At 39.1% G+C, this 13,882-nt stretch overlaps 1 protein-coding gene across 2 annotated transcripts in view; it reads right to left on the bottom strand.

Annotated features, from left to right (window-relative positions):
• The window catches only part of si:ch211-1e14.1 (UPF0606 protein KIAA1549), a 200,247-nt gene that overhangs the window by 83,271 nt on the left and 103,094 nt on the right, over positions 1 to 13,882 (bottom strand). For both annotated transcript variants that reach the window (XM_048549365.2, XM_048549367.2), the window contains exons 4-5: positions 10,898 to 11,075; positions 2,242 to 2,372 (exon numbers count right to left, since the gene is read on the bottom strand). In XM_048549365.2, the coding sequence (XP_048405322.1) occupies positions 2,242 to 2,372; positions 10,898 to 11,075 (309 nt within the window). The remainder of the gene's footprint in view (positions 1 to 2,241; positions 2,373 to 10,897; positions 11,076 to 13,882) is intronic.

Below are 13,882 nucleotides of genomic sequence, written 5' to 3'. Positions count from 1 at the left end.
GCCATTAGGGAAGGAATTCCAGGATTTTGAACCAGCAAAATTGAAGGAACGGTGACATATTTCCAAGTCACTCACCGTCCTGACTTAGAAGTGGTGGTGTTCCTGTATGTCCAATGCCCTTGCCCTTCTAGATGGAAGTGGTTGTGGGTTTGGAAGGTGCTATCTGAGGATCTTTGGTGAATTTCTGTGATGCACCTTGTAAACAATGCACACTGCTGTTACAGAGCGTCAATGATGAAGGGAATGAATGCTTATGGATGTAGTGCTAATCAAGTGGGCTTCTTTGTCCTGGATGGTGTCAAGCTTCTGGAGTTTTGTTGAGGCAGTGCTCACCCAGGTAAGTGGGGAGTATTCAACCACACTTGTGACTTGTGCCTTGTGGATGCTGGTCAGGCTTTGAGGAATCAGGAGGTGAGTTACCTGATGCAGTATTCCGTGTCAAAATACAATCGACCAGAGTCAGCATGTGTTTATGAAGGGGAAATTGTCTGCTCAAGGGGATAATGGGCATCCTGTAGATATGGTTTATCTGGACCTCCAGAAAGCATTTGATAAGGTGCTGCAAAAATGTTTATGCAAAATGTCAAATCACACAGTATTATGGGTAATATACTAGCTAGATGGAGAATTGCTTTCTACTGGTTAGCCAGAGTTGGCATAACTGGATCTTAGTCTAGTCGGCAAGCTGTAACCAGTGGGCTGCTACAGGGTTCAGTCCTTGAGCCCCAACTATTTAAAATTTTTTATTAATGACTTAGATGCAGAGAAAGAACGTATTATAGCCAAAATTGCAGATGACACTAAAATCAATAGGAAAATAAGTTGCAATGAGAAAATAAGAAATTTATAAATAGATATGGATAGGTTAGGTGAAATAACCAAACTTGGCAGATGGAGTTCAATACAGATAAACTACGTATTGTCTAAATGGAGAAAAAACCTCAAAATACTTTAATGCAGAGATCTGCGAGACATTATGAATAAATTTTAAAAAAGCAAGAATGGAGGCACAACAGGTAATAAGGAGGACAAATGGAATTTCAGTATTAATTGCTAAAACAAAAGGAGTATAAAGGTAGGGAAGTGTTGCTGCGACCGTATAAGGCATTGGTGACGCGGCACATGGAGCACTATGAACGAATCTGATCCCCTTACTTGAGGAAGAATGTTATTGCATTTGACGCAGTTCTGAGAAGGTTCATTGGCTTGATTCCACAAATGAAAAGCTAGTCGTATGAGGAAAGAATGAGCAGTTCAGGCCTTCACTCTCTAGAAGAATGAAAGGAGATTTAAATTGAAGTATATAAGATGTTAAAGGAGGTTGATGAAGTGGACGTTGAGCGGATACTTCCCCTGTGGAGAAATGTAGATCGAGAAGTCAGTCAGTTTTGGAATAAGGGGCGGCAGATTTGGGAGGAGGAATTACTTCTCTCAAAAGATCATGATTCTGTGGAATTCGCTACCCAACAGCACGGTGGATGCCAAGATACTGAATAAATTTAATGAGGCCATAAACAGATTTTTCATTAGTAACACATTAAAGAGTTATGGAGGGTTGGGCAGGAAAGTGGAACTGAGGCCAAGATGAGATTAACCATGACTGTATTAAATGGCTGAGTAGGCTAGAGGGCTGAATCACCTTCTCCTAGTTCTTATGTTCCTTATAATTCCTGGTTCAAGCTCTGACCTGTCTATCAACTCAGATTCACTATTTAAGTTATTTAAAGGGACATACAAATGCTTGACCATGATCCAAATGGCCTGTAAAAGACGCTGCAGTGCTTTAAGCTCCAACTTGCTGTGCAAAAAATTTCATGGAAATGGCAAAACTAACAAATGACCAATGTAATTCACTTGCCAGTTCCAGTAAGCTCTGACCTTGACCAGATGAACTGCTTTAGTGATATTGGTTGACAGATAAATATTGGACACTTGGAAGACAGGGAAAGTGTTCTCTGCTGTACTTTGAATCAGTGCCATATCTACATTTGAGAGGGCAGGAGGGTATTCCTCTGGCTTTGTATTACTTCCTGGGTACTAAACTGAGACATCAATCTAGATTTAATCAGTCTTTGAATGGGAAATGGCATTCACTATTCTGTATGGAGATGTAATTGTCACAACTTTGGGAAGATCATGCTCATTTGGAGATATTTAATAGGATCTTCAGCCACTGTAACAAGCAGAAGAACATTTCACTTGAAGGATGTCGTTTCATCGACAAGTCAAGCTCACCCTCACCTGGACTGTGAAGCCTTCTCTTTCTTGTCGTCTTCTGTAAACTTCTGTCAATGCCATAGTCAATCCTTTCTCAATTCTCTGAGTGAAGTTGCAAAATCTCACATCAACATAACGAGGGACAAACTGAAGAACTGAAGAGGAGGGAGAGGGATTAGACAAGAAATTTTTGAAGGTTGCACTAAGTGTCAGAAACACATCATTGGTTCATAATAACCAAAAGAACAATTGGATCTTGGTAAACGGGACATCGCCACTTTCTGATAACCAGATTGCATGATCCTCCCTGCTTTTGCAATGGCCTGTTTCTGCCCCCTTTTGAGACAGTGCATTCCAAACTCTAGTATTTAACAAATTGCCACACAAAAAAACTCTTACCTCCCCCAACTCCCTGGCTAATTATCTTACCTCTAGTTACTGGCCTTACTGGCTTGGAAACATTTTCTCTCTACCTATCTCTGTTAAAACTATTCATAATTCAGAACTGCTCAACTAAATTTCCTCTTGACTTCTCTATTCTAAGAACAACAAATTTATTCCCTGTTGTTTCACAGGTTATGGACATTGCTAATAAAGCAACATTTCTTCCCCTCCCTCAAGTGGCTTTCTAATAAACCTATTCTGCACCCTCTCCAATGCTACCACCCCATAAATTACTGAATGTCTTCAGGAAATGTTGATCCACAGGCATTTTATAGATTTTTTTTAAAACAAGAGCAAGGAATATCTTTGAGATAAAACAGAAGTGTAACTGCCAAATGCACAGATGGCTCTGACAGTTAAGTGCAACGTGAAGATACAAGATTGAATAATGGTTTAAAATGAAGCAGATAAAGGAAAGTGATGGCAAAGGCTCAAAGATGGAGAGGAGATGTTATGGCTCATTGGCAGAAAGAAGCTGAATATAAGTCACAGAGAGCCACATTTTTCCTACTATCCAACTCCAAACGCAGCTTTCCTCATCACAACATGCTTTATAGCACTAATCAGCCAAGAGGAAAACAAAAGAGAGTTAGGAACAAATAAGAGAACGTTTTTAAAAAAGGTATAGTGAAGGAAACGGTACAAAGACCCCAAATATGTGACAGAGAGGCCATACTCTCTGGTTTAATGTGTGTGATATCAAGTGTATCAGTTAAAAAATGCTGAATTTAAACATTTCTTGCTCAGACAATTCTACAAAAGTCACAACTGCAAATTGATAAGCAAGTTGACAATTTAGAACATCTTTCATATAATAACAGGTCTAAGTGAATGAATGAAATGTTTTTAAATTCTACAAACCATTCATTCTATTTTATCATTGTATTAAACGTATCAAACAGCAGTTTGCATCTAGCCTCACAACCATGGCAATAAGTGCGGAGAGAAGATGAAATATGACAGTAGCTACCTAGTAATATAAATGAAGACTGCAAGAGTTCTCCAAGATATCTAAAAGGTAAGAAAGAGGCAAGAGTGGGCATTGTACCTCTGGAAAATGAGACTAGGGAAGTGGTATTGAAAAACAAAGAAATGGTGGAGGAACTGAAAAGGTACTTTCCACCAGTTTTCATAGTGGAAGACTATGGAGAAAACCAGAACTTCAAGGGAATCAGGGGACAGTGGGGAGTGGTCATCATCAAGGAGAAAGTCTTGGGTAAACCAAATGGTCTGAAGGTGGATTAATCACCCTGTCTGGATGGACTGTGACCCAGAGTTTGGACGAAGATTGCTGAGGGGATTATGGAGGCAGTAATCTTTCAGGAATCACTAAAGTCAGGTAGGGTGCCAGAGGATAGAAACATTGCTGATGTAACATCCCCGTTCAAGAAGGGAGGGAGGCAGAAGACAGAAAACAATAGGTCAGTTAGCCTGACCTCGGTCATTGCTAAGATTTCACATCCATATTTAAGGATGAAATTGCGGATAACTTGGAAGACCATGGTAAAATGGGAATGGGTCAGCAAGGCTTTGTCAAGAAGAGATCATAGCCGACAAATGTGTTAGAATTCTTTGAGGAGGTAATGAGAAAATTAGACAAAAGACAGCCAGTACATGTGATCTATTTGGATTTCCAGAAGACCTTTGACAAGGTGCTGCACAGGGGTCTGCTAAATAAGATAACAGACCATGGTATTAGGGGCAAGGGATCATGTGGATAGAGAATTGACTGACTGGCAGAAGGCGGAGTGTAGGGATAAAAGGGTCTCTTTTAAGGCAGTTCCCCCGACAAGTGGAGTTCTGCATGAGTTGACATCTATTCACATTATAGATTAACAATCTGGATGAAGGAATGGAGGGCATTGTTGCTAAATTTACAGGTGACACAAAAATAGGTGGAGGGGCAAGTAGTGTTGAGGAAATGGGGAGGCTGCAGAAGTACAGGCTGGGAGAGTGGGCAAAAAAGTGGCAGATGGAATACAATGTGGGAAATTATGAGGTTATGCACTCTGCTGGGAAGAAGAGGTATAGATTACTTTCTGAACAGGGAAAGGCTTTGGAAATCTAAAGCAGAAAGGATATTGGAAGTTCTAGTCCAAGATTCTCTTAAGGTTAACATGCAGGTCAGGTGGCAGCTAGAAAGGGAAATTCAATATTAGCATTCAGTTCAAGAGAGCTAGAACATAACAGCAGAGATGTACTGCTGAGGCTGCAGAGGATTCTGGTCAGACCACATTTGGGAAACTGAGCCATTTTGGGTTGTGTATCTCAGGAGGGATGTGCTAGCATTAGACGGGTGCAAAGAAGGTTTACAAGAATGATCTTGGGGATGAAGGACGTGGCATATGAGGGGCAGTTCAGGATTCTGGATCTGTACTCAATGGAGTTTGGAAGGATGAGGGATGACTGCATTCAAACTTACACAGAGTACTGAGAGGCCTCGATAAAGTGGACATTGAGAAGATTTTCCAGTAGTAGGAGACACTAGAATTGAGGACACAGTCTCAGCGTGAAGGGATGACCCTTTAGAATTGAGCTTTGGAGGAATTTCTTCTGCCAGAGGGTGGTTAATCTGTGGAACTCATTGCCACGGAGAACTGTGGAGGCCAAGTCATTGATTGTCTTAAAGACAGAGATAGATAAGTTCTTGATGGCTTGATAATCAAAGGTGAAGGGCAGAAGGCAGGAGAATGGGGTTGACTGATAGCCATGATTGAATAGCAGGGCAGACAGGATGGGCTGAATGGCCTAATTATACTCCAATATCTTATTATCTCACGGTCTAATCGGAACAGAGGTGGAGAGCAACCTTTTCCATCCAACTTCATAATCTGTGTAACCCTCATTTGTCTTATTTGCAAGCCGGAAATGTCCAGATCTTTCCAACCTCTCCCATAACTTAGTTTTCTTGTATAATGTTAATAGATATAAAACCAGGGAATCAAGTAAGTCAAAATCTTTTATGTTTGAGTATTCAATTTTGCTCTCCACCTTCTTTGAAAATGCACGCTACATTTTCTTTCCCAAAGTTGTTGCATACACAGAATTACTTTTAATGGCATATTACCTGATCTTATTTATGGTGTTCTTTAAAGAAAGAGTGCACTGCTTTCAAATACATTTTGCCTGAATAGCAAGACATAGCTGTTCTCAAAAGCATACTGTAAACACTGCTCAATGCTTATTCTAAAACAAGTCAAAGGACACGTTTCTTGAGAGGTTTAGGATGCAGAACTTGAAATCGGAAAATCACATGAAAAATCATACATTGTGACTCAAGTTATAAAATCACAAAATTAGAATAAAATGTGAAGCTAGCACAACACTGTACGACTTTCATGCCTAGATTCTTCGAAAGATTCCAATGAGAAGTGACAGTATACTCAGAATATCTCTCACACTTAAGGCCAGCCTCAGAGCAGAAACAAATCTATGTTTACTCTTTCACCTTACTCACATCTTAAGTTTTTTTACCTTTCAGTATCACACTAATTTTCAGTATTCTCAGCAGAATTTAGCACATTCTAGTTTAGAAGTAGTAATTTGGCACCATCACCTTGACAGCTCTTGTTGTTTGAGCAGTGGGGGATGCACCTCAAACAATGCATGCTCAAAGCTCTACTTGAGGCAAAGTAATATACATCTCTTGCCAAGGAGGCTCAAAACTAAACATATCACAAGCTTCAGCACTGTCTTGGAAAGAAATTGGACCCAGGTCAAGTGTCATTGAGGGGATTACCGTTTTGCATTCGTTATGAAAACAAATGCATTTTAAGATCTAATGAAAAAAAAACTTCAGTTGTGCCATGAAGATTTTCTTAGACAAATGATATAAATGAAGTCACGATTTAACTCAGAAGACTGCACTAATAATTGAGCCTCACAAGCCATTGCAAAGTGTGTAAATACCCAATTAAACCAACATGACAAATTTGCTTGATTGCTATTTAGGACAAAAACAATTCACACTAGGTCTTGTTATTAAGAGAAAACAACTATTTATTGTAAACACACTTAACTTTAACAGTCAGGAGAGAAACAATAGGGTTACTAACCTACTATACAACTTAAACTACACCTCTTTAAAAAATCCAACTTCATGCACAACTCATTCACGATTAAGACAGACAAAAAACAGACAGTTTAACACAAACATCACAGATGGAAAGATAGAGACTGGGGAAACAAAATTCTGAAGATCAAAAGTCTAGACCCCAAAAGTGGGCTAAATTGTCTGTCATGATTCTTTTTGATTTTAACAATGGTCGTACACTGTAGTCTATAAAGCAATAGTAATTCTTCATTTCAATTGTTGATCCTGGCTTTTCCTCATTAGAATTATTTATGCTTCTTGGTTTTTCTATGTCTTTTTGATCATATAGAGAGAAGAGGCATGAGACAGACGGAGAGACACAGAGACACGGAGACACACACACACACACACACACACACACACACACACACACACAGATGTCCTACATCTGAGCATCTCTGCAACTGACAGATCTGTCACAAACTGCAGCTTGATGAGTCAGGCAGTTTTCACATAACTCAAAGACACATGGTACCACTCTGTTTCAAAGTATCCTCTCATTGCTTCAAGAAGTAACATTGTCGTGCACAGCCAAAAATGTACATTTTCCCAAGTTGCAAAAAACTCTCCTGGTATTCAGCTATACAAGAGTGTCCAACTTCCATTCCAGCTTATAATCCAAAAATAAAATATGTATAATTCCGTACAATAGATGGTACTAATAATAAACATTCTATTACACTACTGAGCTGATCATGGTCAGTTAATGTGGCATTGTTCTGTCAAACTGGCCAAAAACTTCAGGTCTTATTAATCTAATTGATTTTTTTTGAGGAATTTACTAATAAATTGGAAAAAGGGACAGAGGGCCAGATTCTGCGGTCAGTAGCAAAGGAACAGCACGTCCTTCACTTCGCTGACAACCACCTGCAAGTTTCCAACACACTTTTGAGTCCTGTTCTTATTGGATCCACTGTGTTGCCCACCACATGGCATGTGAACAGGATAAGAAATTGCAAAATTCTTCAATCATACTGAAGAATCTTCACTGAAAAAGACAAGTCTGAACCAAGAATTAAAAATTAACTTTTGATCGAGTACAGAAAACTGAAGAGAGATGAAATTGAAAGAGAAACAGATGAGACAGTTAAGCTTTAAAAACATTAAAGGTATTAAACTTTTGTTTATACTAAAATGTTTAGGTCAACCTTCAAACCTTTGAAAAGTTATTTCAAAGATGGAGGTTGACATATAGTTTATAATGCACAATAGCTGGTTTTGGTGGTTGCAATCTTTATACAAAAAGATAGATAACACCAGCAATTCAAATTAAATCAGTATTTTAATTAATTAAATAATTCCACAAGAAAATTCTGAACAACATTGATTAAATTTTAAAAATATTCAAATTAGTCATGCACACATCCAACGCAGGGTTCATCAAAAGCAAATTTGGCAATGGCATTATGGTCAAGGATCTGGCTCAAGATTAAAGTTAGTATTTTCAGTTTCAGAAGCCTCTCTCTACAATGAGTTATTTTGCTCCACATGCATCAAATCTGAAAGCAAATATAAGGACAGTTCGTGTATCAATAGTCACCTATAATTTCAAAACCACAAAACAGCAAGCAAGGCAGCATTCTTCATGAATTTTTTTTGTCTCAACCAATCAACTATTCCATTTGATACAAACCTGGTTCCTAATTAGTTTGTTCAGACATGTCAAAGGATTAAATTGTAGACATTAGTTCCTGTGGTATAACTCCAAATTGCATGTTATTTCTCGACAGCTTTCTCTTGGTCTTATTGGCTACTAATAGGTTGTGTTATTTGCACAGGCCACCAGAATACCTACTCCAACACCATGAATTACGCACAACATCACTGCATCATCATCTTGCAAACATTTTCGTGGACATTCAAACGAACCTCTGCAGGAAGCTGTGTGAAGTTAGAAAACGACCATAAAATTTAGTTTTATTCCATCAGTCACGCAGGCTAGTACCACTGTGAATGTGTCCTCTTGCCCTGTGGTTTTCATTAGAACACTTTCAAACTTCTTAACTCTACCACTGAGTCAGAATATCAGGATGTTTGGTTGTTCCATCCAGGTTGTCAATGCAACAATAGGTATTCATGTTTTGCTGCCATCTGATGAAGACTTGTTGGAAACTGGTAATTTTGCATCAAAGTCTAAGTTAATCTCCATAGCACTAGATATACTTATTCCACAATATCAATATACCAAATAACTGTTCTACTGAAATCTTTGTTGAAATAGGACTTTTTTTGCTTCACCTGAGTGAACATATATGTGCTGCATTTCTGGTGACAATGTAACCATTCTGACAATCTGAGAAGATTAATTCCAATATATATGTGTTAAGATCAGGACAGTGGCTAGTCCCTGTTCTCACGGTACATTTGGTCATGGGCATCTTCTACAGGATAAATCCTTCCTCTTTTCATTTTCTCACCAGTTTTTCCACCAACTCCGAACTCCCTTTTTGCAGTTAACATTATATCAGCTGATGATAATGCTGGACAGGTCATATCCCAGAATGAAATTGGACTTGCTGGATCATCTGTTTTTTTTAAATTGGTCAATCACTGACATGTTGTCATGAGGCTGCAGATATCCATTAACAACAGGGCATAAAAGTTCATTACTAAACAAGGTTAGATATATATGCTACATTAGAAAGATCTAAACACAAACATCCAAATGAAATTTCACCTTGCTTCCAAATACCATCCATTACAACTCAATTTCAGAAATATCACTCTTATACCAGCTTTTCAAATCCTTACTTAAGGGTCATGTTTTAGTTTATTCCCCTCAAACACTGAGACTATGTTTTACGATTTATTTCTGAATCTGCTGTCAAGAACCTTTCGTAATTCTGATGGTCTAACCATTCTGTTCTAAAATCCTGAAGAGCACAATCAAGTTCTGCTAGTTCAGAGGCTTCACTCATCACACTGAAGTGCACCATTCCTTCTATAGGAACAGCCCACATCTAGGTCTAAACCCTTTCCAGGGTTAGCTGGTCTAACATTAGGAGGCATCAGCCTAGCAATGAAAATCATGTCTCTGGATCGGGTATTTCTATGGGTACAAGATAAATACATGAAGCTGAGATTTTCTCAACTCCCATTATCTGCCCCAAAGGTGAAAACCTGACCCAGAGAGATACAGAAAGAGTGCAATCTGACTTAAAAATTCACAACTAATGAAGTGCTCAGTGAAGATGCGATTGATGTGTGAGTGTATGCAAGAAGCACCTTTCTTTTCTCCTCCATTTCCTTTACCTTGCTCTTGAGGCTGCACTGGCAGCAGATTTCATGTCTTATTAATCTAACTGATTATTTTTGAGGTAATGGACAGTCCTCCATGAGGTTGCAGGCACTGCCAAAAGTCATGATCACCAAATGTGCTGATTGCTGATTATATCCTCACAGATTGCCATCCTGTTGACAAGAATAATAACAGGATCCATCCTCAGCAGAGATTAAAAGTGTCAGAATGTGGAGAAGATTCTCAGGCAATAGTTTAGCAGCAGGGGTAGGTAGAGGAGAGAGAGAGAGACAACAGAAGCTCACAGTCTCCATGGCAACAGATAGCAGGATGGATGAAACTCAGACTCCATAACAAGTGATAAGAAATCACAGAAGAAAAATCTCAATCAGGTTTAATGTCCCTAAATGGAAGGATGGATTGCTGCCTTTCCAACCTTCTTTCTCCCCAGCTTTGCGTTCAAAATTTATTTACAGACAATAGCTGCTGGATCTTCTTTACTATTATTGGTAGGGAGAAGAATATTGCTGGCCACCTCACATTTCTCCTTCCTTAAAGGCTTGATTCCTCCAATAATAGGCTCATAACATTCCTGAATTAGGCAGGAAATCTGTGTTTAGGGCAGAAATGTAAGGCCAATATAATTGTACAAACTCAACTGAGACAAGGGTCGCAAGCTAAAACCTTTAGATTTATATGACTCATTACCATAACCAGTCAGTTCAGTTAAGAGAGCTCCATAACCTACTTTATTTGTAAATCATGCCCGAATACATGTCATTCACCTGGCAGCTTGGTGTGATAAACTTTGGATTGAATGCAGGTGTCAAAAACTTTGAACCAGTCACGCTATTTGAGTATTAACAGTTTGCCAATGAATCAGTCAACGTATTGAATGGCCTCACCAATTTTAACCTGAGCCTGATGGTCTGGCACAGATCGAGCTGGCTGGAGGGAAAGGATGAGTGGGGCATTGCCACTAACAAGTGCAGATTGAGTGAGCGAATTAAGCACAGCTGGTCCAGAGAAAACAATGGAGCCGGCAGTTACCATGAATGTGAGCTCTTGTTTTGATTCGAGAATCTGCAATTGGACAACAAAAAAAAAACACAATGCAGCACAATAAATAACAGATAACTTGCTTCTAAAAGTTAAATTTCAACAATAGGTTTTGAACATGAAAAGCACACCCTGATGAAATAATACTCTAGAGCACAAATTCTTCAGAACATAACTATGAAACAGCACATGGAATCAGAAACAACCTTTCAGACAAAGAGTAATTGTGAATTTAAGAAATAACTGAAAGAACTATTGAGATATATTTTGAAATCAGTGTTTTGCACTGATCTTTCACATAACAGCCCTAAAAAGGCCAGTTGTGAGGAAAGGTCACTAGACCCAAAATATTAACTCTTATTTTCTTCACAGATGCTGCGCAGACCTGCTCAGCTTTTCCAGCAGCTTCTGTTTTTGAGCTGCATGACACTTATTCCAAAGAGTTCCAAATCCAGCATTAAAACAACCACTACTTTGAGCACAGTAAGAGCCCATTCACTACAGTGTAATTTTGGGGACTAACAGACAATTTTGATCAGAACATTTGGGAATATCACTAGCTCTTCTTCAAATAACTGCTGTTGAATTGGAGAAAATAGATGATGCTAGCTTTGGATAAGGTTTATTCCAAGGTTCTGTGCTGTTCTTGTAATAAATGGTTTAGACTTGCATTAGCGATTGGGTGAGCGTGAGCATGAGCATCTTAACTGTTTTTTGGTTATTTATTCAAATGCAAACATTTTTGGCAAGGTCACTTTTTTTTTATAAACCTTCTCCTAGTCCTTTGGCAGAACATCACCTTTCTCCTTGAACCTCTGAAATCCATATAAAGGAACTCCTGCAAATTCTGTTATTTTGCAGATGACATAAAGGAGATATGTAACAACCTCTAGAAGGACAGACAGGTGAGCCAAAAAGCCATACATAAAGAACTTTGTATAAAAATGAATATACGTTCACTTTTAAAAGAGAGACACTAAAGATGTGGGAATTAGCAAAGAAATCTAGGTGTTTAAACAGACAGTTCTCTGAAGATTCAATGTAAAGCCACAAAAGACTAACTGTATTTAATATTCATACACAAGTGCTTGAAACAAAAGAATGAAGATCTATCGATTTAAAAAGCAGTTAAACAATTCAAGTACCATCGACAAGTTTGGCTGTTAAAATATAAGAAAAGATTTAAGCAACTGAGTGCTTTCAGCATTGATTCAACAAGATGGGAAACTTCTGCCATAAGGACAATCAAGATACTTGGATCTCCTCCATGGGAGCAGATTCAGTAAACTTTGAAAATTATAAAGAGCTTCAATAAGAAAGAAAGTGCAGCAAAACTATAGAGGCTAAACAGGAAATAGTTGTGGAAAATTGAAGATAATCAACAGCTTTGAATGCATCTACAGAAACTGAAAAATATATTGCTTTCTGAATGTAGCAATAATTAGACAAACAAAAAATTGACAGAAAACTGAACATTTGAACAGTAAGGCCGAGTTCAAGTCTCACCTGAGGGAGAGAGTAACTTGGGTGCGGCAAGAAACAGAGAGAGTGAGTTGGGGATTGGACAAGGAGAGCTAGACAGAAGTGCAAGAGAGGACGAGAATGGGTGGAAAAGGGCATGTGAGGGTGAGGTAGTAAGAGGTGGGAGAGGCGTGAACGCAAATGGACAAAGAGAAAATCAGACAAAGAAAAAGCCAGGGCCTGGGAAGACCCTAGGGAGTCAAATAAATTTGAGAGAATGTTCACTGAAGTCTGCGGCAATGAGGATCCAGGTACAGGTTACACACAATTTTGCTTGTGGAGCCCAGAAAACCAAACCTGCTTCACTTGGTCCAGTTAAAAACATATTCTTGCCATCTCCTTCTTTCGCAACAATCAGGACAGGGTGAAGGCGTTCAGTCAACTTACAGGACATGGACTGATGCAGTTCAAGAAAGCAGCTCATAGCCACCTTGTCAAGGGCAATTAGGGTCAGGCAACAAATGCTGGTCAGCAGTGACATCTAATTCTCATGGGGACTGGGATATTATAGCCATAACAGAAACGTGCTTGAGAATTGTGCAGGACTGACAGTTCAATGTTACAGGATACAGAAGTTACAGGAACGACAAAAGTATAAGCAAGAAGGGGGAGTTGCCCTTTTGATAAGGGAGGACATAACAGTGCTCAGAATGGGTTTTATTTTTAAGGAGTTAGCAGATGAGGCAATATGGTTAGTTCTCAGAAACAAGAAGGGGATGATCCCTCTGTTGGGATTGTATTTAGACCCCCAAATAGCCAGCGGGTACTAAAGGAGATGTGTAGAGAAATTGTAGATACTTGTGTGAATAACAGTGGTACTGGTTGGAGAGTTCCATTTCCCCTGTATTGACTGGGCCACACAGTGTGTAAAGGACGCAACACAGGACCTCCTCTTAGGAAACAATGTCAGGCAGTACTGAAGAAGTGTCAGTCGGAAAGCACTTTGGGTCGAGTGACGATAATTCTTAGTTATGGAAACAGATAGGACAGGTCCACAGGTTAAGGTGCCAAACTGAATCGTGGCCAATTTTGGGGGCATTAGGCAGGATCTAGCAGAGGTTGACTGGATGAGTTTGTTTGAAGAAAAAGGAATGACTGGCAAATGGGAAGGCATTTAAAAGTGTGATATCAAAAGTCCAGGGACAGTATATCCCTGTTAGGGTGAAGGGAAAAGCTGGCAGGTTTAGGGATCCGTGGCTGACAAGGAATATTGAGGCTCTGATCAGGAAAAGAAGGCAGCATAGATCGGGTTTAAGCTATTGTGCTCAAGTGAATCCTTAGATGATGATAAAAAGTGTAGGAGCATGTTT

The sequence above is a fragment of the Stegostoma tigrinum genome, chromosome 18 (assembly GCF_030684315.1).
Source record: "Stegostoma tigrinum isolate sSteTig4 chromosome 18, sSteTig4.hap1, whole genome shotgun sequence".
In the NCBI taxonomy this organism is placed as follows: domain Eukaryota; kingdom Metazoa; phylum Chordata; class Chondrichthyes; order Orectolobiformes; family Stegostomatidae; genus Stegostoma; species Stegostoma tigrinum.
Note: the sequence above shows the minus strand (reverse complement) of the source record. Positions and strands in the feature narration are given on the sequence as shown.